This window comes from Gymnodraco acuticeps, unplaced genomic scaffold (assembly GCF_902827175.1).
Source record: "Gymnodraco acuticeps unplaced genomic scaffold, fGymAcu1.1, whole genome shotgun sequence".
In the NCBI taxonomy this organism is placed as follows: domain Eukaryota; kingdom Metazoa; phylum Chordata; class Actinopteri; order Perciformes; family Bathydraconidae; genus Gymnodraco; species Gymnodraco acuticeps.
Genome location: NW_022991761.1, coordinates 646,763 through 671,777, shown reverse-complemented (window position 1 = coordinate 671,777; position 25,015 = coordinate 646,763). Strand labels below are relative to the sequence as shown.

Here is a 25,015-nt window from a genome sequence, read left to right as displayed (position 1 = left end):
GGAGCCTGTCTTGTGTCACTCTGCTGCGGAGAGCGCGGTTCGCCCGGTCCAGGGTCGGGGGCTTGTCGAGACCAAGGGAAACTTTTAGCATATCAGCCACAAACTGAGATGGGTGCTACCCATGCTCCCGTCCTTCCTTCACTCCTATAATGCGGATATTACAGCGACGTGATCTTGCCTCTAAATCCTCGCAACGCTCCCTCAGTGTGGCCAGTTCTTTTTTCATATCAGTAACATCTGATGTCATGCAGGTGATTGAGTCCGAGTGGTTGCTAACCTCAGCCTCCAGCTCAGATACTCGGCCCTCAGTTACTTCAATTATTTTGTTGACTTGTTCCACCACACTTCGTAATTCCGTCCGAATCTGGGTAGTCTGCATTTTGAGTTCCGTCGACTGAGCTATCGCCTTTTCTTCAATTTTCGCCACCAGGTCCTGTTTAAGAGACGCAATAGCGTTAAGTCCCACGTGTTGGTCGTTGATGTCTGTGTCGTCTGCCAGGTTAGCATTAGCGCTAGCCTCCGCCGCCGGCTCCAACTTGTTGTTTCCCTGGCGATTTTTCGGCATATTTACTCAGCAATCGTCTGGCTATGGATATAACTTGTGTATCAAGTCGCTTGGAGTCAGTTCAAGTGGTTTTAAAAGAGCAATATTCTGAGACAAAACTCCGTCTCCACATGGCGCTGCCCTCACCGGAAGTCTCATACAATCCATTATTGACGGTGCTATGTTGCCTAACATTGTCAATTTAAAATAAAACATTTATGAAGAAATGTGCACCAGGAGACATTACTGGTTTGACAGTCAGACACTGACTCATTACTTTCAGCTGGTGATAGGAAACATTATGTTAAACACCTGTTGTAGCACGGGCGGCAAACCACACCAGCAGTCAACAACCGCAGCTGAACCATAGTGGGATATCATAAGTAACATTACACTGGAGGAGACTGTAAAACTGAACAGGTCGTGCTTGCATTTGTTACGGGTCCCAAAAGCTTGGGTACCACAGCAACAATAAATTGTATCTGTAGAAAACAGAAAAGTGCAGCAGCAAGAATTAGACAAAGGATCCGGTTGATCGTCTGGATTGCTTCTGAGGAGGGGGCGGAAGTGTCCCCCCTAAAATAACCCAGATGTCACCGCTCACCTGCCAAAGGTTCCACCTTGGCACTACTTACTCTTACTGTTTCTCAAACAGTACAGATAAACCATAAAATTATATGAATGTCATCAAAATAAATACAGATAATGTTGAGCTTTTCAAAACAATAAATTCACTGTTTAGCAAAAATAAATAAAAGTAAATACACAAATAATTGTACCATTTTTGGGGTGTACCACACATTCAATCTGGCTTTGAACACTAAAAAACTGAAATGTTGACTCAAATTAAATGTATTATGTCAACAAATTTCACTTAGCAGTATTAGGTTAGGAAAGCAATAATATTAAGTTTAAATAAAAAATATTAGGATAACTTAATATTATTGCTCTCAACTAACCTACTACAGTTATGTTATTACATTACATTGCATTTAGCTGACGCTTTTATCCAAAGCGACTTACAATAAGTGCATTCGACCAACAAGATATAAACTTGAAGAAAAGAGAATCATATAAGTACATCAGGTTTCATAGAGCCAAAACATTTCAAGTGCTACTCAACTGGTTTTAGATAAGCCAGTCCTTTATTAGTATATAAGTGCTTTGTTAGTAATTCTATCGATCGAAGTGGAGTCGAAATGTGAAATGGTGAAAAATGTGTTGACATCATACATTTAATTAAAGTCAACATTTCAGTTTCAGTTTTTCAGTGTAGGTTTAAGAGCAACATAAGCACAGCTCTAACATAGTCATAGTGAGGGACATCATTACGTGGCTCCTCCTTTAGTCGTGGAAAAGAAAACTGATCCTTAAGTGGTTCGCAAGATGAACCAACAGTGGAACCAGCAAGGAAATAGAACAGAATTAATCTCAGTTGAAAAGGGGTCTTAGTGAATGATACAGTGATAAGATATAACCAGAGGTGAGAGAAGTACTCAGATCTTGTACTTGAGTGAAAGTAGAGTGTAGGAATACTCTGTTACGTAAGTAATAGTCCTGCATTGTTACATGTTACTCATGTAAAAGTACAAAAGAACTCGCATCAAAATATAGTTAAAGTACCAACAGTAAAAGTAGTCATTGAGCAGATTGGTCCATTTCAGAATAATATATATGTTTTTATAATGATTGATCATGAAATTGTTCTCAAAGCTGGTAAAGGTGCAGCTAGTTTGAATGACAGGGTAACTTGTGAATTTACTCCAGGTGGAACTAAAGTCTGATTCAACACTTGATTATATTTCACATCATTCATCCACATCTGTGAAGTAACTAAAGGGATTAAATACATGTAGTGGAGTAAAAGTACACCATTTACCTCTGAATTGTAGTGGAGTAGAAGTACAAAGTAGCCTAACATGGAAATACTGAAGTAAAGCACAAGTATCTCAAAATTGTTCTTAAGTACTTGAATACATTTACTTAGTTACTTTACACCTCTGGATATAACGTGCTCAGTACATGCTGTGGAGAGGTAAGATGGAGGTGTTTTTTATCTTTTCCAGCAGTTTCTCTCTCAGTGTCTGTTTGTGGACTTCATGCCAGAGGTATCGAGGGTTTTCTACGGGTGGAGGCTGCAGCATCCCCGTTGACTCCACCTTCTCGCCGTCCTGGTTGCGCTGGACGCGGTCGGGCACCAGCGCCACCAGCGTGTTGAAGCACACGCCGTCCGTCCTGCCCTGCTGCCGGCCACTGTGCTGCAGGCTAAAGACGCCCAGAGTGTTGACGTCATGGTCGTAGTACGCCGTCGGCAGCGCCTCCTGCACCACCATGTTGGCCGCCCACGTCACAGCGTGGGTCTTCACTGCAGCAGCCGAGGGGAGGTGGAGCCCGGGGGCTGAGAGAGAAGGGGGGTGGGTTAGTTATAGGGATTGGAATTTGAAAGCAAATTAATATTCGAATATTCGACCCCCAAAAAAAAGGGTTAACCGCATTTACGAATCCTATACTTTTTGTTTTTTATGTTTAAAAAAAAAAGAAGAAGGTTTTAATAATAAATACATTTTAGTTTGTTGTGTAGGACTCTCCGTTAGAGTGGAATGTTAAACATGTTTTTTTTTCTTTGATATTTTTCTGAAGATATTTAAAATGGCACTGTCGTATACATTTAATTAATCCATTTGATAATGTGTAATCAATTTAGGCACCCCTCCCATAAAAAAATTGAATATTCGATTAATCATTCCCATTCCTAGTTAGTTCATGGAGATTCAGATAATACAAACACAGAGACACATGGAGGTTTGTGTCTCATTTAGTATGAACATCTATTTCAACAATATCAATTAATTTCTCACATATGTTGATGTAATCTGAATTAAATTGAAAATAATACATGCAATCCAATTCGATTTTTCATATTCACGACCATATAAAAATAAAATAAAAAAGGTTTTAACATTGAAAGTCATACCCTGATGTTCAGTGAACAATATCAAAATTCTAATTTTAAAAATGTGAATGTAACATTAACAGTGTGACCAAGTTTCCATTTGTGCATGGACTATTTTACATTTAAAAATATGCAGCTTTTTCCTTAAAAACAATGTACAGAAAATGTCTGTAGCCTCACTAAGCTATTTTTGTGTTAAAATGAAAATGAAAATCTGTTAGGGTTAGTGTTCCTCTTATCAAGGAAGGGTTTCCAGTTAGGCTTCCATACATATAATCATGATTTACATTGAACAAGAAAAGAAGCATCAGATGTTAAATGTTGTCGAACAAACCTGAGAGCCTACAGACACGTCAGGTGTACAAACAGCTTGCTGCATTCATGTCTTGTTGCATTTTTGTAAAGAGTTGTTTCCGACCACGGTCCTAACATCTGAGTATTAGTTACAACTGGGAAACTTACCTATCCAACATGGCACATAGAAATATGAAAAACCAAGCAAAGGTAACACCGGCGCCAGAAATATTGGAGTAGGCGTGTGTCCAAGACAAGAAGGACAGTTGACCAGAGGATTTGGTGTATGTATTTTGGATTTAGAGCCACATTTAGTAGTGGTGCAGGAATTAGTCCTATAACTCAGAAATTAGTTAGCATTTTGGAACTTCCTGTTCGCTCATCTTTAAGTCACAATTTGATATATGTGATTTTGGTTGAATGCCTGTTAGTAAATACCCCACTGATGAATGTTTGAAGCTTCTATGTATCATAAAAATGCTAAACTGGACTACTCAACATAATCATGCTGAATATGAGCTGCCTTTACGCTTAGCGCTGGTGACATGAAGTCATGTGACCGTGATGTAATTCCTTTATAGTCTAATGTTAGCTTTTTACTTCTGGTGATTCATTTACGTGTTGTTTATATGTGGAGATTATACTTCCGTAAAAAACATGTTATTATCATAAACATGGGTTTGTCAAAGATCTGGTTTTCCATTGGCTTTTGGTCAAGGAATCACTTACTGAACAATTGTCACTTAATTTATGGGTCGGCCTATAAAAATACGTCATCACTGCACCACTCTGTAGGGAACCTGATGAAGTAAATGAGACAATCTGTATTCTCTGAATCTTTTCTCCCCGTGTCATCACTATTGGATCATTTAATGAAGATAACTGCAAACTTCTGAAATAACTCTGATTTGGGAAACAGTTTGTAAAGTGTTAATGCAAATACTCAATATGAATGGCAGATAAAGCTTTAATGAAGAACTACAGGAAGGTAGAGCAACAAACAAAAGACAAATCCTTGTAGTAGAAAACTTCTTGATGGGAAAACTAACATATTCATTGAGATTACAACAATTGTATTTAGTTTTTCTAAGCCGAAAAAGATTTAAGTGAAATACTTTTTGACTTTTCAGGAGTTAGCCAGGCAAATCAATCAAACATCTGAAGTGAGTTAGTTTCTGATCAGCAGCCAGGTACCTTTGATCAGCAGGAGCCAGATCTTGTCCGCAGCGTTGGTGAAAACCAGGATGAGTTTCTGCACAATGTGACGGCAGCTCAGGTCTAACGGTAGTGTGACAGGATGCCAGGGTTCCTGAGAGTACCTGAAAGCAGCACAGCAGACAATTTGTCATATCTAACTGGAGAGTCATGGTCATGTCTTGTCTTGTATACCTCACCCATTTTTTCCATCTATCGTCAAGAATAATAACCTGATTTCAAATTACGATGATTTCTTTTTGAATATATATTTTTTATTTACAATATTTTTTCCACCAACAGTTTATTAAGTTCTCTTCTTTTAACCAACTTCCTGTAATTTGATACATTTTTGACTATTTTTGTTACTGGAAACTGTTTTGATGCAGGGTGGATTTTCCCCCATTAATTTACTTAAAAAGCTTTATCAAAACAAAACTGATACTAAATCAAAAACCACAAAAGATATCAAAAATAGTATGCATGCTGTAATTTTAAGAAAAAATGTCCTTATATGTTTTGTAGGACATAATGTAAAAATGTGTAAGTTTTGTAGAAAAGGACAGCGCTGAGTCGTCTCTAAAGATATATCTGAGTTTAATCGTAACGTGTTTAGGACATCTTTAGCTTATCTTAGCAAAGAGACTCAGAGTTTAATGTTGTACTTGAGCCCGCAGTCGATGATGCGGATGATGTCTCGTCCTCTCAGAGGGAGGACAGCCTTTCTGTCCCACCAGCCGGCCTGAAGAGACTCCTGATCTGCTTCTAAAAGAGTCTTTAGACTTCCACCTGACACACAGAAACACAAACAAGTTGTTACACATCTAAAGAAAAACACCTTAAGCTATCTACACTGTAATATATTCCTATAATACATCTTAAGTAAGTCCTATTCTGTGATATGTCTCCATGCCTTAATGTTCAAAAAGCTCTTTATTTTTCTCATACTGCCTGTGCTGCAGCACCTCTTTTCACCCTCTGTCTGAAACCAGAGCCCAGTCTGCTCTGATTGGTTAGCTGGCCAGCTCTGTTATGATTGGTGAACAACTTAGCGATGTCCTGCCCCTTACAATTTGTTGGAGTGCTAGCCAATAGAAGCGCCAGCGTTACATAGCGATATCCATAGTTTCAGGAAGTAAACAAATGAGTCCGCAGGAGGGGGGGGGGGGAGTGTTTGGGAGAGAATCTCCCTCTGGAGTGAACAAAGGGATTTTAGCCTTTGCAGACCATTTACATGCACTAAAACCAGTGGCGGCCGGCCCATAGGGGCGCTAGAGGCGCCGCCCCACCTCTTCCCACATACAAAAAAAAAATATTAAAAAATATATATATTTAAAAAATATATATTTAAAAAAATTTTTTTCATATTTTTATTTTTGAATGAACAAGGTAAATATCATACAATTGGTATCAGTAAAATGTATAATCTACAATAAAATCTCGTTTAAAATTGTGTTACGATGTCTAAAGTTACTGATAAGTCACATGTTTCCTGCCTGGCCTTGCCCATGGCATTAGTTTATCATTACCGGGCGGAGCCCCCGAGACAAACAGCAGCAACCAGCACGTTACAAAAGTCTCAATAGTAAACTGTGCCGCCGAAACATAATTTCAGCCAATCAGCGCCGTCAAATATTTTGGTCACGAGGGCGCTCACGTTGGCGCCCACGTTGCTTACGTGCGTTGACGTGAGTTGCTTTTTAGACTCGTGACGTGAGTGACCAAGGTGACGCAGCAGTAGTTGGATGAGAATGGCAGGTCGAGTCGCCGGACCTCGGTCCGCACCCAAACAAGTAAATGCTATCTTTTGTTTCCCATGCTAGACAAAAGTTAAACAAGTACAAACCACAGACTGTCTGTGTCATGGAGAATACAGTCGCTGGTTTATTTATGTCTGTATAGGCCGTTGTTGTGAGCGTGGACGGTCGGAGCATATATAACGTTAGCTTAGCCAAGCTCCATTCAGAAAACAAGCATTCTAAAAGGTTTTTCGCCTGCCGTCTGTCTGCAGACTGGTCAAAGCATTAATTCATGGTTTTTACTAACCGGTATCAGTATGTTGTTACGTCGGCATCATTTAGAAACGTGTATTACAATTTAATCACGGTAAAATATGTTCATTTTGTTGTAGTTCCCGAGCCAGCGCGTCTTGTTTGAATGATGCGAGTAAACACAGCTGGCAGCCGCGGTGAAACTCGCATCAACATCGACTAGAGCGATGCGATGGGAGCGTTTAGAGCGAAGCGAATATTCGCATCGCGTCCGGTCTGAACGCAGCATTAAAGCGAGCTCCGCGCTGCACTGGAAACGCGCCATTACATCACCAGAAGTCCTAATTTAAGGGGTAATTTCTCCCAAAAAAAATTTGTTTTACTCACTATATCAACAGCCCCACCAAAAATATTTTCCACCAGCCGCCACTGACTAAAACCTAGATAACACACTACAGGAAAGGGAAAATCTCAAAAAGCATATACGGCCTCTTAAAGTTCAGAGACACAACACTTTTATAATTTTCGAATCATAAATCTATCGATCATAAATCCATCGATTAGATTTATGATTCGAAAATTATAAAAGTAGGGTGGACATGTGGGTGTTATCCGGCTGAACAAAACGTGCATTTATCAAACAGGTTCGTTTTCCACAGACCTTATTTCGAGCTATTTTCCAAAATCCTATGGAGAAATCCCATTACTTTTTTGTCAAGCGAACCCGAGCGCAGCTTACTTCTGGGTTTTAGAACGCGTCACTGCACCACTCTATATTGTCGAGGAGGATTCTAAAAGGCACAGAACGACTAACATGTGAGTGTGACTGTGACATCATACCTGTGATTTTGGCGAGGAAGTTAAAGCGGATCCACTGTGGTCCCTGCTCCTGGATCAGCAGCAAGGTGATTGGTTCGCAGTCAAACCCCGCCTCTTCCTTTACCTGCAGACAACCAGAGCGGTATCCCAGGCAACAGGGAGCGCGTTAGGGTAGTATAGTACGGTGGCCCTGAAGTGCAAGACACCACATAATTTCACAAAACACAACAGCATTTCAGAAAACACCACAGCATTTCAGAAAACACCACAGCATTTCACATTGGACGGAAAGGGTATTCCTTTAGGGCAGGGGTGCCCACACTTTTTTGGCTGGTGAGCTACTTTTGAAATGACCAGCTCACCGAGGTCTACCAACCAAAAATAAAATCCCAAATTGCAAGGGTTGCTGAATAACACATTTATTTATACATGGGATAACTACAATAGGGCTGCAACAAACGACTAATTTGATAATCGATTAATCTATCGATTAATGAAACGATGAATCGACTATTCGGACTATTACTGTATGCCTTGCACAATTTCTCAAACGCTCTTATTTAGCCATCAATTTTTAGATTTAGCTTGAGGTTGTTTTAGGCATGTGGAAACTAACAATGAAGACAATAAAGATGAATACTTTATTCATACATATATTATTAAATTAACTTAACAAATTGTGAACAAAATTAACATTGCTTTTTATTTAAATTAAATAAATTGTTTGTTTGTAGCCTTTATTTAACCAGGTGAAAGCCCCTTGAGATCAAAAGATCTATTTTTCAAGGGTGACCTGCAAAAAAATATATATATTTCACATCAAAAGAAACCACAGTGTTTTAACAAATCGTATTAAATAATCTGATGACAGAACTGTAAACCGAATAGCTGAAACTTTAACTAAATAAATAACTCAGTTACCTCTAATCATTAACCCATGTTTATATAATTGAGTTAACTCCGTGTGTTGCTGCTAGCATACATAACACCTGTTACTCGTGGATGGGGCTACAGAGCTACTAGAAAGACAGTCGAACCCGGTGCATTCCTCCGTCTGAATGTGGAGCACTTTTGCTAAATGTTTCGACAAATTGCTCGTGCTTACATGCTAAACACTCTTGGCAAGGAGCATTGTCCACCACAAGACGGGTAACATTTAACCACACATTGGAGAGCTTCTCTCCGCCATCTCCTCCGTGTGTGTGTAAACTGCCCCGCCCCCTCACACACAGACGGGAGAGAGATCTCGTATGGATTGGAAAGGTCGAAAAAACACCGACCATAGACGCATTTGTTTGTCTTTTTGCATGTTAGAAACGAGTTGGCGACACTAAGACTGGCGACACTAAGACTGCGAGATAATGTTTGTGTAGCAATAATACATGACCTTTCTCTTTCTCAACTCGCTACTCGGAGGGAAGTCGCTGTCATATGTATTTGGCAGAGCGACGCTTGCTTTACAAATAATCCAATCTAATCCAACTTTATTTATATAGCACTTTAAAAACCTTCAGACCAAAGTGCTGTACAGAGAGATAAGCTCACACAACATAATATAAATACATTTAAAATACAAGATACAAACACAAAACAAACCAGAATAAACGTAATAATAAAAAAAAAAATAACAGCCATATAATAAAAAACAATAGACCACTGAAAGCAAATAAAAGCAACAATCTACTTGTTTCTGAATGCCAAGGAGAAGAGGTGGGTTTTAAGACGAGATTTAAAAGCAGTCAGTGTGGGAGCCTGTCTGATGAGAAAGGGCAGGTCGTTCCACAGTTTAGGGGCGGCAGCAGAGAAAGCACGGTCCCCTCTACGCTTAGACTTTTTTTTTGGCACCCTCAGGAGCAACTGATCAGCTGACCTGAGAGTGCGAGTGGGCGTGTAGCTGTGTAACAGCTCAGAGAGGTAGGGCGGGGCCAGGCCATTGAGGGCTTTAAAAGTAAATAAAATAGTTTTTAAATGAATCCTCAAATGAACGGGCAGCCAGTGCAGTGAAGATAAAATGGGGGAAATGTGCTCGTATTTGCGTGTGCCAGTTAGTAGCCGTGCTGCTGCATTTTGCACCATCTGCAGGCGAGCAAGGGAGGATGCACTTATCCCCATATATAGTGCATTACAATAATCCAAGCGGGAGGTGACGAAGGCATGGATTACCGTTTCAAAAAGGTCACTACTTAAAAAAGGCTTTATTTTGGCTAGCTGCCTGAGGTGGAAGAAGCTATTTTTAACAACTGCCTTGATCTGACTGTCAAGCTTGAGTTCAGGGTCCATCTTTATCCCAAGATTTGTGATGGTAGGCCTGGTGGAGTGGCCCAGAGATCCTAGGTCTATCGGAGTGGTCCGAGGGGCACCAAAAACCATCACTTCGGTTTTGTCATCATTTAATTTTAAAAAGTTGCATGACATTCAGGATTTAATGTCTTCAAGGCAGTTTAACAGCGGTTTAATTGAAAATGAGTCGTTCTTTTTAAGTGGCAAATATATTTGGCAATCGTCTGCATAGCAATGGAAAGCGATACCGTGCTTCCTAAGAATGGACCCAAGAGGGAGCAAATACAGGGAGAACAACAGGGGGCCTAACACTGAACCCTGTGGAACCCCACAAAGGAGAGGAGCAAACGAGGACTCAGAGTCCCCAAGGCTGATGCAGAAAGTCCTACCAGTCAGATACGACCTAAACCATTCGAGGGCTTTGCCCCTAATGCCCACCCACTGCTCCAAACGAGCTATCAGGATCTCATGGTCCACTGTATCAAAAGCGGCCGTTAGATCAAGGAGTAAAAGGATAATGCATTCACCTGAGTCTGTTGCTAAAAGGATATCATTAAAAACTCTTAAAAGAGCAGATTCCGTGCTGTGCAAGGTTTTAAAACCAGATTGGAAGATTGGAAATTAGGCAAATAACCTTTGAATGTGACATCACAAACAAATATTCTTCCTCCCATTCTGGGTGGAAGTGGTATGTTTTTAGCTTTTTGCTCGGTCCCGCACTCATTTTGTTGTTACTTGTTTGTCTCTTTAACTTAATTTTTTTATTTTTTATGAATGACTCGCGATCTACCAGCATTGCCACCGCGGTCGACGTACTGGGCACCTCTGCTTTAGGGAGAACACTTCTTGTTTGTGATTGGACAGAGCCAGCCAGAGAAGCACTACTGTGATTGGTTGTTTTTGCTGCCAGTCAAGAAATAACGCTTCGTGATTGGTCAGCACCCGACAGCGCAACATGTCCCAACCAAGCTCCCAGGAAGTGCGCCGGAGTCTGATGAGAATATTCGTGCTGGCCAAACGGCGGTACTACACTTCCTTTAGGTTGCTGGGCCCGGAAACACTTTTTCCCATTGACTTACATTGGGAAAGAGTGGTCTGTAACTCGTTGGATATTTTTTTTTAAACTAAATAAACAAGCCAGTATGAACACTATAGCCCTTATTAAAAACATTTGTTCCTCAAGTTGTAAAAATGTGCTAATAACGTTATTCTGAGAGTTATTTCCCTCTGCATTATGAACGCGCATCTAACCCACGGGACCGCGCCGCCCGGCACGTTCATGTTACGTGTTCAGCACTACATTTATCTTTACCCATGGATGCATGTTTGCTGTAATTCATCATTTGTAAAATATTATACTACATGGGCTGTATGATGTAGCCTAAATCTTGTACCGTAAATGTTGTATTAAATAAAGTTAATATTACCGACGTTAGATTAACGTCCCTGCACTAAGAAGCTTATTGCAGTGCAATAATTATTTCATGCTAAATGAAGCTCTGTTGGATATCACTAGATCCTGTTACAGCGTAATATAAGTACATAACGATTGATGTGTACATTAGCAAAATTACTAGCTAGCCGCTAGCTGCTAACTGCCGCCTCGTTATTATCAAATCCATCATAATAACAATACATTACCATGCTGTCATGAACGCATGGTGCTGTTACGTGTACGCAAATTGACGTGCTTGATGTGAACGAGCATTTTGGTTAAAGTTGTGCATGCTCTATGAGTGCACATACGGGTACTTCTCAGGCATGCCGGGTAATCTGTGACGTTTCACTCTCTCAAAAGTTGGGCCATTTTATCATCATGCGCTAATGAGCAACTCTCATAGGAATTAACGAGGCCCCGCCTCCCACGCTGTATCCAGTTCTTATTATACATACATGGTCCCAACCAGTCTATGGTCCCACTCCCAACCATAGACTGTATATATATAAATGGACGTAGTGTCCGTGACGTCACCCATAGGATTATGCAGAGTTGCCGAGAAGCCCTTAGTAGGCGGAGTCGGCCACTAACGGCTCGACTGTGACGTCAGAGTCTAATCCCGCCTGCTCCAAATAAGGGCAAAGAGGCGGAGCCGAGGCGGGACCTGCTGCCTCCGAACTGGAAGTAAACAGAGCTAGCTCAGGCTAAGAAGCTAACATGAAATACATGCATACATTCATAATCAAATGAGACAATCTGCAAGAGAATTAGCTATATTTTGTTATTCTTAATACTTGTCAATCACACGTTGAGAAAAGACGGACTCCACCGCCCGGACCTAACGGAGCCGCAGTGGGCTAGCTCCGGGACGCCGGCTGGAGCTAGCCCCCTGCGGCTCCGTTAGCTCCGGCGGCCACCACTGGGATAATTGGGTCCCCTATTAACATTTGCTCCCGTTTAGCATTATGGGCGTCATAGCCATAGACTATAAAAGTCTTACCCAAGGCTGAATCATAAACTAAAATGTATATGTATGCATAAAGGGTTACGTCCTTAGCTGGCTAATAAGTAACAAGCTAAGCTACCAAGCACACAAACACCTGCGAACGGGGTTAACATGTATAATATTATCATTTTAGACTTCTTGGAAGTTCTGTTGTTCTGACATTTTTTGGCTTGGGTCCCAACCAAGCGGCAAACTCTGGGGAACAGCCGGGAAGCCAATAAGTGCCACACACTGCAGTTCATACATGGGCCGCTCGGGACTGGCTGCAGAAAGGAGCAATTTCCATAGGCCCCCATGTTAAAATGCCCAACTTTACAGCAGAAAAAAACATGTTTCTACCCATGGATGCAATAAATATTATTATCGATATAGTTAGATTCCACCTTCATGATTATGAATCTGTGAGTGAATTGTTTTCTAACACGACCCTTTTATTTATATTAGGTCTTAACGTTTTTGCATAAATTAGGGCGTGGTCACGTTGATGGACACGGACCTGCCTCACTGTCAGCTAACAGCAACTTGTCCACTCTGCTAGGCTACAACCAGAGCCATATAATAGAAGAGTTAGGACAACGGAAGTCCAAAAACGGTTATCGTCACGTGGTTCATGTAGAAGAAGATCGTTCCCCGGAAGTTCATGGCGGGCAATGTGAATGCATTGATAACAGGAGATAGAACTACGATTTTTGGTAATTATTAGTGAATAAAGGTTTTTATTTGCAATATTTATACAACAAATCGATATGTGTATGTATTTACATCAATATGTTTTAAAAAATAAAATAGAATCTGCTAATATTAAGTGATAATATTAGGATTAGTGTGAACAACTAGTTTACATGTTAGGCTAACAGGTTAAAGAGCCTGTTGCTGTTTATTTATAGCTTTGAATTCTTTAAAACCAATATTATCTTCTTAAACTTGTATGGTAGTCAGGAGCATCACTTTCTAATGTTTATTGATATATTTAGAGGGAGGGGATCTAAAGTAATGCTTTAAAATTCAGATTAGATTCATTTCTACCATTTTCTTAAATTCATGGTAGTTTCAGTAATCCCATGATAATTGAGGACACAAGTTATCTAAATGACTAATGTCATCTTTATGGCTTTCAGAAAGGACAGGAGACCGACAGGTGACTAGCAGCAGCAGCATGATGATGATGATGTTAAATGTGTTGTTTTAGGAACATCCATTGCAAATACATGGAATTCAATAAACATTTAATAGCATATCATGCAGTTTGTCTGTGCCTTTTCCTCCGTGTTGTCCTGGTTTGCTGTGCTGCCTCCTAGTTGCCACCATGGTTTGCTGTGCTGCCTGGGGATGCTCAAATCGCTCTGAGAAAGGAGTACAAATGTACGGCTTCCCCACTGACACAGAGCGGAGGAAAAAATGGCTGGCTCAAGTCAGCAGGAGCAATTTCACGACCAACAGCAACAAAATATGTGATGTAATTATATACAAACACTGCATTTGCACTTTTTCACAAAACGAAACCACACCATTGGGAAAGCTTAATGTTTTGTTTAATACAATAAACAGGGAAAGGCTTGAAAAACACTGAGAGTTGAGACTCAGGGTGCAGGGTGAGGGTCTCAGTACAGGTATTCAGGCTCCATTGAATCCCCCTCTGGTTCTTGTGCTGAAAGAGGGAGTAACAGACAGGAGAAAGGGTTATACACACACCTATATAGCACACCTATTGGATGGGAAATTGCTTTGGGGAGATAAGGTGTGGTCTTTGTTCCCAACTGAAGTTATGGAACTTTATTATGTGTGAGTTTAACAAAGTATGACAAATGGCATCAGTAACAGATGTGATATGAATTTCTATAAAGTTGTCTCACATTCTTGGTCATATTTTATATACAGTATGTAATGAGTGTAACATGTCCAGTAAGTATAAAGTGTTTCCTAATACTGTGTATTCAACCACTATGGAATATGTATGTGGGCAGACAAGATTCAGACACAGTTGTTCTGTGTGTGAAGTAACCTCAAGTCACTCCGCAGGCACATTTTGATGCAGACCAGTTTGTCAAGAAAAAAAAGGGCAAGACTAGGCTGAGAGCAGAGGCTATACCCACCATCTTCGTGCATCGCCCTGTGGTCAAAAAGAGAAGGGCCCCTGCACCACGATTCACCCCGGGACCTGTATCTACAAAGCCCATAGCTCATGATCACAGCTATAGTGTGAAAGGTGACACAGGTATAATAAGTATGAACTCTTAGTAACAAAAGTAATATTTCTTATTTTTAAGTGGTATAATATTTAAAATGTTCGAAAATGTACAGTGCCATGTCTTCTACTTACATTAGTCTCAAAGATTGAGGGAAGAAGGGATGAGGAGACTGAGAGAAAGGAAAGTGAGGGTGAAGAAAGAGAGGACATGGCTAGTGAGGAGAGACGGGGAGGGCGGACACCACCCACTCAGCCAGCAGCCAGTCAGCATACGAGGGAACCAGCAGCCAGTCAGCATACGAGGGAACCAGCAGCCAGTCAAACAGATCTATTAAAACAATTCAAGAGAAAATTAAAGAGTCAAGAAGGAATCACCAAAAAGCAAAGGCTGCACTAAGAAAAATCAGGAAGGAAAATGCAGACAACAATGAAAATTAGGGACAAGAAATATAAGAAAACATTGCTCTTCCACCTGCCAGCACCCAGCTAACATCACTGCCCCTCCACCTGCCAACATCACTGCCCTCCACCTGCCAGCACCCAGCCAGAGGAGCGCAAACAACAAAAACAAGCAAGGTGTCCCGTCATGTACCTGGTGTAAAGGAATATTTTAGTCTGATGCTTTGCTGACCTGAGAAACTTCACGAGTGACTACTCTTTCTCTGTGTGGGGGAGGGGTACTGCCCGCTCAGACAGAGTTTCTTTGTCTGTTCATCTGTAATCGATTAGGGGAAAAGGCGGGCTGTTTGGACCCCTCCTTTAAAGAATATATAGAGATGTTTCTGTCTTGTGTGTTTAGAGTTAATTTTGGCGGCTTGCATTGAACAGTGCGAGTTGCTTTGTTAATCCTCCGGCCGTTTGTCTCTCAATAAATATCAGTGTATTGACAGGCGAATCCAGTTTCCCTCATTTGATGATTGGCTCAACATTGCTGCAAAGAAGTTTTTACTTCACAATTGGCGTCGCGAACAGTTACCAACAGATCGTCGAGCTGGTGAGTGTAATTTCAAATCTATATTTTGACATTGCCTCGCCAGACTCTGTGATTGACGGTATAAAAATTACCTGTGGAACAGATAGATGCAATATTTTTGGTTTCCTCTGTGTGTGTGCACGGCAAATATTCGGAGAGACCTTAAAGAGGGCATCAGTAATGTGGAACTTCTGTTTAAAAGCAATGTAAAGATTTGTACTGAAACGAATCGCCGAATTCTGGAGATTTCAACGGTTTAACTAGTTAAATCGACTCGCCTCGAAATCTTCCTGTTGCTGCTGCAAGGAGGGTGTGGGTAATTCCCCTCCCCCCCCTGTGGAGAGCAGCACACGAGGAGAAACAAAGCACAGTGTCGTATTCTTCTTAAATCGCACCATTATGAGTTTTGGAACTAAACAGAACTATTATTAACGGGAAACGTGATACGAAATATTACGTCACGCTGTGTTTCATAATCTGAGGGGTTGTTGAATTTGGCTGTTGTTAAAATAAAGGGTACTGAATTAATTAAAAGTCTCTGCTCTCCGGATCGGGGAGGGCAGAGCACCACTAAATTAGCATAGTGGTTGTTGATTGAGAATAATGTAGTAATTACTTTTCAACATATTCCGTTCTTAGCACTTGTACAAGTATATATGAGTAAGAAGGCACTCATATTAAACAGATATTTCCCTACCCCCGCTGAAGTTTCCCTAATTCGGATTAAAATTAAGCTGGATGAGTTTAGCTGTCACCTGATATTTGTTGCGGGTTCATGTTTGTTTGTATAATTGTTTCGTGTTTGTTTGTCTACCCGCCGTCTTCTGCATGCTTTGTAACAACTAATAATGAATCAGTCCACAGCCAAGGTAAAATGAACTAAACTTTAGTTATCTCACCAAAAGTAAATGACAAGAACAAGACTCAGACATAATGATGATTGAACCCTTTTGCAAATGAAAACGTTTTCATTATCTATTTCCAACTGGCCAGTGGAATTGGATAATTGATATAAATTGAAGTTCAATTACAGTTTTTAAATATAGTTCAACATTCTTTATTAAACTGTTTCAAATTATTTCTAGTCATAATCCCCTCCTTTCTCTGCCCTGCTTGGTGCTGCAGAAGAAAAATAAATTAAAATAATATAAAAAACGCAAGACACATGGTCAGAGACAGGCGTGACCTCTGGAAGGAAAAGATAATCTGAAGCAGACCACAGCACGGTGCGTTGGGGGTTTTATGGCCTGAGCACAAAGGAACATCTAATTTCAGCAGTCAGGTTTTTTTTGTTTTTTTTTGGCAGAACTTTTGAGCACTTTGAAAATGTATTTTCATGCCTCTGTGCAAGGCTTAGTCTTTCTATCTGTATAGCCACTGGTGTAAAGTAACTAAGTTCATAAACTCAACAAGTACTATACTTGGGCACAATTTTGAGATACTGGTACTTTATTTGAGTATTTAAAATGTTTTGCTACTTTATTTGTCTACTCCACTACAGTTCAGTGGTACATGGTGTATTTCTACTCCACTACATGTATTTAATACCTTTTAGTTACTTTCAGATGTGGATGAATGATGTGAAATCTAATCAAGTGTTGAATCAGACTTTAGTTCCACCTGGAGTAAATCCACCAGCTACCCTGCAGTATACAAAGTCATTCAAACTAGCTGCACCTTTACCAGCTTTGAGAACACTTTCATGATCAATCATTATAAAACATATCATATATAGTATTCTGAAATAAACCAATCTGCACAGTGACAGTTATTTCCCTCTGCATTATGAACGCGCATCTAATCCACGGGACCGCGCAGCCCGGCACATTCATGTTACGTGTCCCGACCAATCAGAGCACACTGTGCTCACAGGGAGGGTGGGGCTGGAGCTATTGGAGCCACAACGAGCCGTTAAAGGCAGAGAGTGAAATTCAGTGAATACACGTAGTTTACAGAGATGCTGTATGAGGAACCAATGTGAGTTGCGTTTATCTTTACCCATGGATGCACAATGGGAACGGATCCATATCGTCTTACTGCCATCCCACGGAGCTGTAATAATGAATATATTGCACATGTTTGCTGTAATTCATTGTCATACTACATGGGCTGTATGATTAAATCTTGTACCGTAAATGTTGTATTAAATAGAGTTAATATTACCGATATCACTAGATCATTACTAGCTAGCCGCTAGCTGCTAACTGCCGCCTCGTTCATATCAAATCCATGATAACAACAATCCATTACCATGCTGTCATGAACGCGCGGTGCTGTTACGTGTACGCAAATTGACGTGCTTGATGTGAACGAGCATTTTGGTTAAAGTTGCGCATGCTCTATGAGTGCACATACGGGTACTTCTCAGGCATGCTGGGTAATATGTGACGTTTCACTCTCAAAAGTTGGGCCATTTTATCATCATGCGCTAATGAGCAGCTCTCATAGGAATGAATGAGGCCCCGCCTCCCACGCTGTATCTAGTTCTTATTGTACATCCATGGCGGTAGTGTGTATTTGTCATTCAAAACAGGCAACAGCCAGAAGACTGCGTGATATAAACAAACAACTAATAGCTGTGCGGTAGCTTCACCTTAGCATGTGTTCTTTGCAGGTGTTGTTGAGGTTTGACCACGTGGTGTTTCCAGCAGTGGATAACAGCTTCTGGCCTGGACACAGTTTGCACCTCACTGTCAAATTCCTGTCTATTCTTTGGACGAACTCGAAATAATGGGCATACCTCCACCCCTCGAGAGTTATCGCTGACTCAGCCATGTTTATGCAGCACTGTACGTGGAGATGTGGATGCGCAAGTCGCGCAGGTTACGTACATATAAACCTACAAAGCACTGATATAGTAAATTAAAAAATTATTATTTTTGTGTAGTTGTATATTGCAATAATAACGTATGGTTGTCACAAAATCCCACGGCACACCCGGACTTGCCTCACGGCACACCAGTGTGCCGCGGCACACCGTTTGGTAACGGTGGTAACTCAAATGCTTACATGGACTTGTATGTTTTTACTTCATATCTAACAGAAGTAAGAGAGAAAGAGATGAGAGTGAGATGAAGAAGAGAGAGGGATGAGAAAGAGATGGGGAAGTGAGTAAAGGGAGATGAGAGTGAGATGAAGAAGAGAGAGGGATGAGAAAGAGATGGGGAAGTGAGTAAAGAACAAACATGGTAAAGCAGCGTTCAGTTATTATGCTCCAAATATCTGGAACAAACTCCCAGAAACCTGCAGGTCCGCTGCAACTCTGACTACTTTTAAATCCAGGCTGAAGACTTTTCTTTTTGTCGCTGCTTTTAATTGAACTATTCATATCTTAGACTGCACTGTAACTTTTATCCATGTACTTTTTTCTTTTAATGTTTAATTGACTGCCATGTATTTTTTTATTTTAATGTTTATTTTATTAGATTTTAAATGCCATTTTCTTAATCTCTTTCATTTTTTGTAAAGCACTTTGAATTACCTTGTGTTGAAAAGTGCTATATAAATAAACTTGCCTTGCCTTGCCTAAAGGGAGATGAGAGTGAGATGAAGAAGAGAGAGGGATGAGAAAGAGATGGGAAAGTGAGTAAAGAGGGATAGGAAGAAGAGAGGGATGAGAAAGAGACAATAGAAAGAGATGGGGAAGTGAGTAAAGAGGGATAGGAAGGAGGAGAGATATTTGCGAGTTGCATACTGACTCTTGAGTTTTCTCGATTAATAGCTTATATAGACAATACCATGCTTAAATAGACTCCTAAGTTATTATTTCATATGTGACAATATGTAAGAAAAGAGAGGGAAGAGTCAAATTATATTGAGAAATTGAGCAATTGATTTCATATTGGAACATTCATTTCTCAAACCTATGTTTTATGGAAGAGGAAATGTACTTCTGATAAACTAATCCTTGATCAAACGGTAAATGATGAATTAATATAACATTTAGAATCATTGAGAAAGGGTTATTCCACAGGGACTAGCTCACATTTAACTTAAAATAACATTTATCTGCTTTGGACTGATGAGTATATGATTCTTGCATGTTAAATGACTAACACAAACCTTACATTTATAATGTGCATGTGTTAGGAAGGCTCCCAAATCATTCTGAGGGGGCCTATCCTATTTTTGTAATTGAATGATAATGTTCTAATCCATTACTTTGAGTTGTCTGCACTCAGGAAAACATCCCTATCAAGTGTTAACCCAATAACTAGGACAGCTCTGAAGGCCAAGGGTCAGAGAGAGAGGATCACACTCTCCGGCTGCAGAGAGCAACTTATCCACGGGCAAGGAGGTCGTTCGAGATGAGAGGATTCTAATCTTCAACTTTCTGATGAGATGGGATGCTTCTTCATCTTTCTGCTCGGTGGGCTCAGGCAGACAACTCTGCAGGACGAGCGATGGCTTCAGAGGCTTCATACAAGGTTCCATGTTTCTTGGAGGAGCAGATGTTTTCATAACCTCTCCCATCACGGGGGGGGCATCTGGATGTGCCACTTGGAATAGGCAGGTGCACTGCTCTCAAGCAGATAGCAGAAGGAATGCAGGCAGATGAGCCTCTGTTTCACTGGGAGATCATAAAGTGCTCACTGAATTGAGCCAGAAAAGCAGAGCAATTGGGGGGGATTGAGATATGGCGCTCTGATGAAGAAGAGTTTTGAGCCAATCAGCACCTCAGTGCTAATCTACAGATAATTGAGTTATGGCGCTCTGATGAAGAAGAGTTTTGAGCCAATCAGCACCTCAGTGCTAATCTACAGTATCAGGATGCCTTTACACACCAGACATTCTGTGTCATAAAGAGAGGAGGAAAACATGTTCTTCTTGCTCTGATACAAGGATAACATTTGAATTGAATGATCAGATGATTACAGATGTACAATTAATGATTGTTTTTGTATTCCCAATGAACAGATATGTGTTAAATAGTGGTGATAAATATATTTTGTCAGATCAGATTACACTTTCACACTAAACTAATTAATTAATTGATATTTTCAGATTTATAAGGTATTGCACAATAAGATATTTCTAATATTGATTACAGACAATACTATCCTTAATCATTACCAGGTAAAACAGATAATCTGTTTAATCTGATTACAGATTGATCGATTCATCACTGTGAATGTATACCTTAAATAGGAACCTTAGCTGGATATCTCATGATTCTGATTTATACCTCAATTGGATTTATTATAAATCCTAAATTCTAATTGTGTTTTAATAAGTAATTGCCTTGAAGTAAATCTTTGAGATGTAAGCTGATTTAGAATTTGTGTTTGATGAATGAGATTAACTGAGTGATAAATGATAAAAGATCTTATTTTTTAAACATATATTTTGCTATAATATTGTTGTATTTCACGTGTTTATTATTGTGCTTTTTGACAAATGATGCCAAGCACTGAAGAGAGATGATTTTTATTATGATTGACTGTGTTCAATCATGGTGATTGAAGTGTTTTCAATCTTGTTCTACTTTTGATGTAATTAATGTGAGTGAGCCCACACAACTCTGAAGACGCTTATTGATGTATTATTATATATGATGAAGTATTGACTGAAATATTCTTTAGACTAATGTTAATTGATTATCATAAATTGATAAAAGGGTGGATCTGTAAAGGAATATTTTCGTCTGATGCTTTGCTGACCTGAGAAACTTCACGAGTGACTACTCTTTCTCTGTGTGGGGGAGGGGTACTGCCCGCTCAGACAGAGTTTATTTGTCTGTTCATCTGTAATCGATTAGGGGAAAAGGCGGGCTGTTTGGACCCCTCCTTTAAAGGATATATAGAGATGTTTCTGTCTTGTGTGTTTAGAGTTAATTTTGGCGGCTTGCATTGAACAGTGCGAGTTGCTTTGTTAATCCTCCGGCCGTTTGTCTCTCAATAAATATCAGTGTATTGACAGGCGAATCCAGTTTCCCTCATTTGATGATTGGCTCAACATTGCTGCAAAGAAGTTTTTACTTCACACCTGGAAGTTTGGGTTGGCAAAATGGAGTAAGAGAGGGACTTGAAAAACCTTGGTGGCTCTCTACTCATGTTGTTACAGTTGTCTTGGTTACAGCTCTCAAGTTTTTTTTGTTGCCATTTCCACATCTTTAGAAAATATGAAATAAAAAATTGAAGTGAAATCAACCTCTTCAAACTTTGATTTCTCTGTCTTGTAAGTTTGCAGTCTTGCAGTTTTGCTCCTCCACCTGTAACATCACTGCCCCTCCACCTGCCATACAGTAGGTTACTAACAAGATTACTTATATAATACAGTGATATAATACATGTTTAGTATGCTTACTTATATAAAACAGTAGTATTCAACTTACCTTGTGTTTTCACTCTCACTTAAGTCCCTCTCCCTTTGCCATCAATCCAAAATCAGCTGAGCTGCAACATTATACAGACAGGTAATCATCAACATAATCACAAGGACACAATATGGCTCTGCTAAAAACACTCACTCTTACACGCACCAAAGTTATATTTATCTAATATTTAACTCATTCCTCCCCCGCATACAATCCCGTTTAGAAGCCCCTCTTCTCTAATTCAACAACGTTGGACGAAATAGACATTAAGAGAACGGAATTTACAATTAAAAGGCTGTTCAACGTCTGTTGCTAACTTGCTTCGGTATCCTAGCTTAATCTGTAAACGTTCCCTAAATCTACTAATTTAGGGATAATCCACTGACATCCTTTAATACACATGTTAATTTGAATCAGATGTACTGATAATATCCGCAATATAAATCTTTAAAGTTCTTCTTACCTTTAAAAGTCCGTCACGAACGGTCTATTATGCTGCAACTCTACAGCTCTGCTAGCCTTGGCGCTAACTTCCGGGGAACGATTGAGAGGCTCCACGATCCGCCATTGCTGTAAAAAAGTGGTCCATTGGAGTGAACGGAGATGTCGTAACTCTTCTATTATATGGCTCTGGCTACAACCATAGAGGCTACAACGTTAGTTAGTCATAGTACTGTACTTGACCCTTTAGCTTTAGCCGTGTTCGTGGTGATTGTGCCTTTTAGGGAATATTCTTACAAATATCAGACAATTAAAATGTCGTGCTGTGCGCTTGAATGTACTAACAGAACTTCCAAGAAGTCTAAAATGATAATAGTATACATGTTAACCCCCTTCGCAGGTGTTTGTGTGCTTGGTAGCTTAGCTTGTTACTTATTAGCCAGCTAAGGACGTAACCCTTTATGCATACATACATATACATTTTAGTTTATGATTCAGCCTTGGGTAAGACTTTTATAGTCTATGGCTATGACGCCCATAATGCAAAACGGGAGCAAATGTTAATAGGGGACCCAATTATCCCAGTGGTGGCCGCCGGAGCTAACGGAGCCGCAGGGGGCTAGCTCCAGCCGGCGTCCCAGAGCTAGCCCACTGCGGCTCCGTTAGGTCCGGGGCGGTGGAGTCCGTCTTTTCTCAACGTGTGAATGACAAGCATTAAGAATAACAAAATATAGCTAATTCTCTTGCAGATTGTCTCATTTGATTATGAATGCAACGTTTATATAGGGGAACTACACTGTTAGCAGTAACTTGGTATGCATGTATTTCATGTTAGCTTAGCTTCTTAGCCTGAGCTAGCTCTGTTTACTTCCAGTTCGGAGGCAGCAGGTCCCGCCTCGGCTCCGCCTCTTTGCCCTTATTTGGAGCAGGCGGGATTAGACTCTGACAGCACAGTCGAGCCGTTAGTGGCCGACTCCGCCTACTAAGGGCTTCACGGCAACTCAGCAGAATCCTATGGGTGACGTCACGGACACTACGTCCATTTATATATACAGTCTGGTCCCAACACATCAGCCGTTAGCACACACTCACAGCTCACAGCTCCTCATATCTGTTCAGAAACTGGACAAAAGTTAAACATGAACAAAACACAGACTGTCTATGTCATGGTGAATACAGTCGCTGCTTTATTTATGTCTGTATGACTTTCTTGTGAGTGTGGACGGAGCAGCTACAGGTTAGTTTAGCCTGATCGATCCGATTCCGATAGGATTTACATGGAGATACGCCCCGCCCCCTTATCTCCATGACATGGAGATAAGCCCTTTAAAAACCGGAATTAATAAAGCATTAATTCATGGTTTTTTCGCATAATTCTAATCGCTCGAGTTTCACCGCGGCTGTCAGCTGTGTTGCTCCTGTCATTCAAACAAGACGCGCAGGAGAAGAGGCGGGGCGTATTGATTGATTGATTGATTGAAAAGTTTATTAACAGCTTGTATATTGGGTACAGTACAGTACAGCTCCATGTATATTCTATGGGAGATACCAACTACAACAAAATGAACATATTTTACCGTGATTTAATTGTAATACACGTTTCAAAGTGATGCCGACGTAACAACATACTGATACCGGTTAGTAAAAACCATGAATTAATGCTTTGACAAGTCTGCAGACAAGACGGCAGGCGAGAAACCTTAAAATGCGTGTTTTCTGAATGGAATCGGATCGATCAGGATAAACTAACCTGTAGCTGCTCCGTCCACACTCACAACAAAGTCATACAGACATAAATAAAGCAGCGACTGTATTCACCATGACATAGACAGTCTGTGGTTTGTACTTGTTTAATTTTTGTCCAGTTTCTAAACAGATATGAGGAGCTGTGAGCTCTGTGTGCTAACAGCTAACGGCTGATGTGTTGGGACATGTTGAGCTGTCGGGTGCTGACCAATCATGAAGCGTCATTTCTTGACTGGCAGCAAAAACAACCAATCACAGCAGTGCTTCTCTGGCTGGCTCTGTCCAATCACAAACAAGATGTGTTCTACCTAAAGGAATACCCTTTCCGTCCAATGTGAAATGCTGTGGTGTTTTGTGAAATGCTGTAGTGTTTTGTGAAATGCTGTGGTGTTTTGTGAAATGCTGTAGTGTTTTTGTAGCGTAATTGACGCACACAAAGTTTGCTGCTGAATAAAAGTCCGAAACAAAGTTTCCACTTGATACAGTCCACACATTTCCTTTTCACTGGTTTCCATTTAACTTGCTTATTTCGCTCATTCACCATACACGATATTACGGTTCACACAATACCTTTTGCAAGTGTGTGTGTGTGTGTGTGTGTGTGTGTGTGTGTGTGTGTGTGTGTGTGTGTGTGTGTGTGTGTGTGTGTGTGTGTGTGTGTGTGTGTGTGTGTGTGTGTGTGTGTGTGTGTGTGTGGTCAAAAACGGTATGGAATTCCGGCGGAACCTTTAACCACAAACATAGGTTCCTACCTTTATACCCAGTGTTAATTGGCTCCTACAGTGCTATTAGAAAAAGGGATTCCTCTTCGTCTTTCAATAGCTTATCATCC

At 40.5% G+C, this 25,015-nt stretch overlaps 1 protein-coding gene across 3 annotated transcripts in view; it reads right to left on the bottom strand.

Moving 5' to 3' along the window:
* Positions 1-2,419: 2,419 nt before the first annotated feature.
* nudt18 (nudix (nucleoside diphosphate linked moiety X)-type motif 18) overlaps positions 2,420-25,015 on the bottom strand; it is a 32,525-nt gene continuing 9,929 nt past the window's right edge. For all 3 annotated transcript variants that reach the window (XM_034199333.1, XM_034199335.1, XM_034199334.1), the window contains 4 exons: positions 7,817-7,919; positions 5,651-5,774; positions 4,986-5,110; positions 2,420-2,942 (listed from right to left, as the gene is read on the bottom strand). In XM_034199333.1, the coding sequence (XP_034055224.1) occupies positions 2,560-2,942; positions 4,986-5,110; positions 5,651-5,774; positions 7,817-7,919 (735 nt within the window). In that variant the 3' untranslated portion in view covers positions 2,420-2,559. The remainder of the gene's footprint in view (positions 2,943-4,985; positions 5,111-5,650; positions 5,775-7,816; positions 7,920-25,015) is intronic.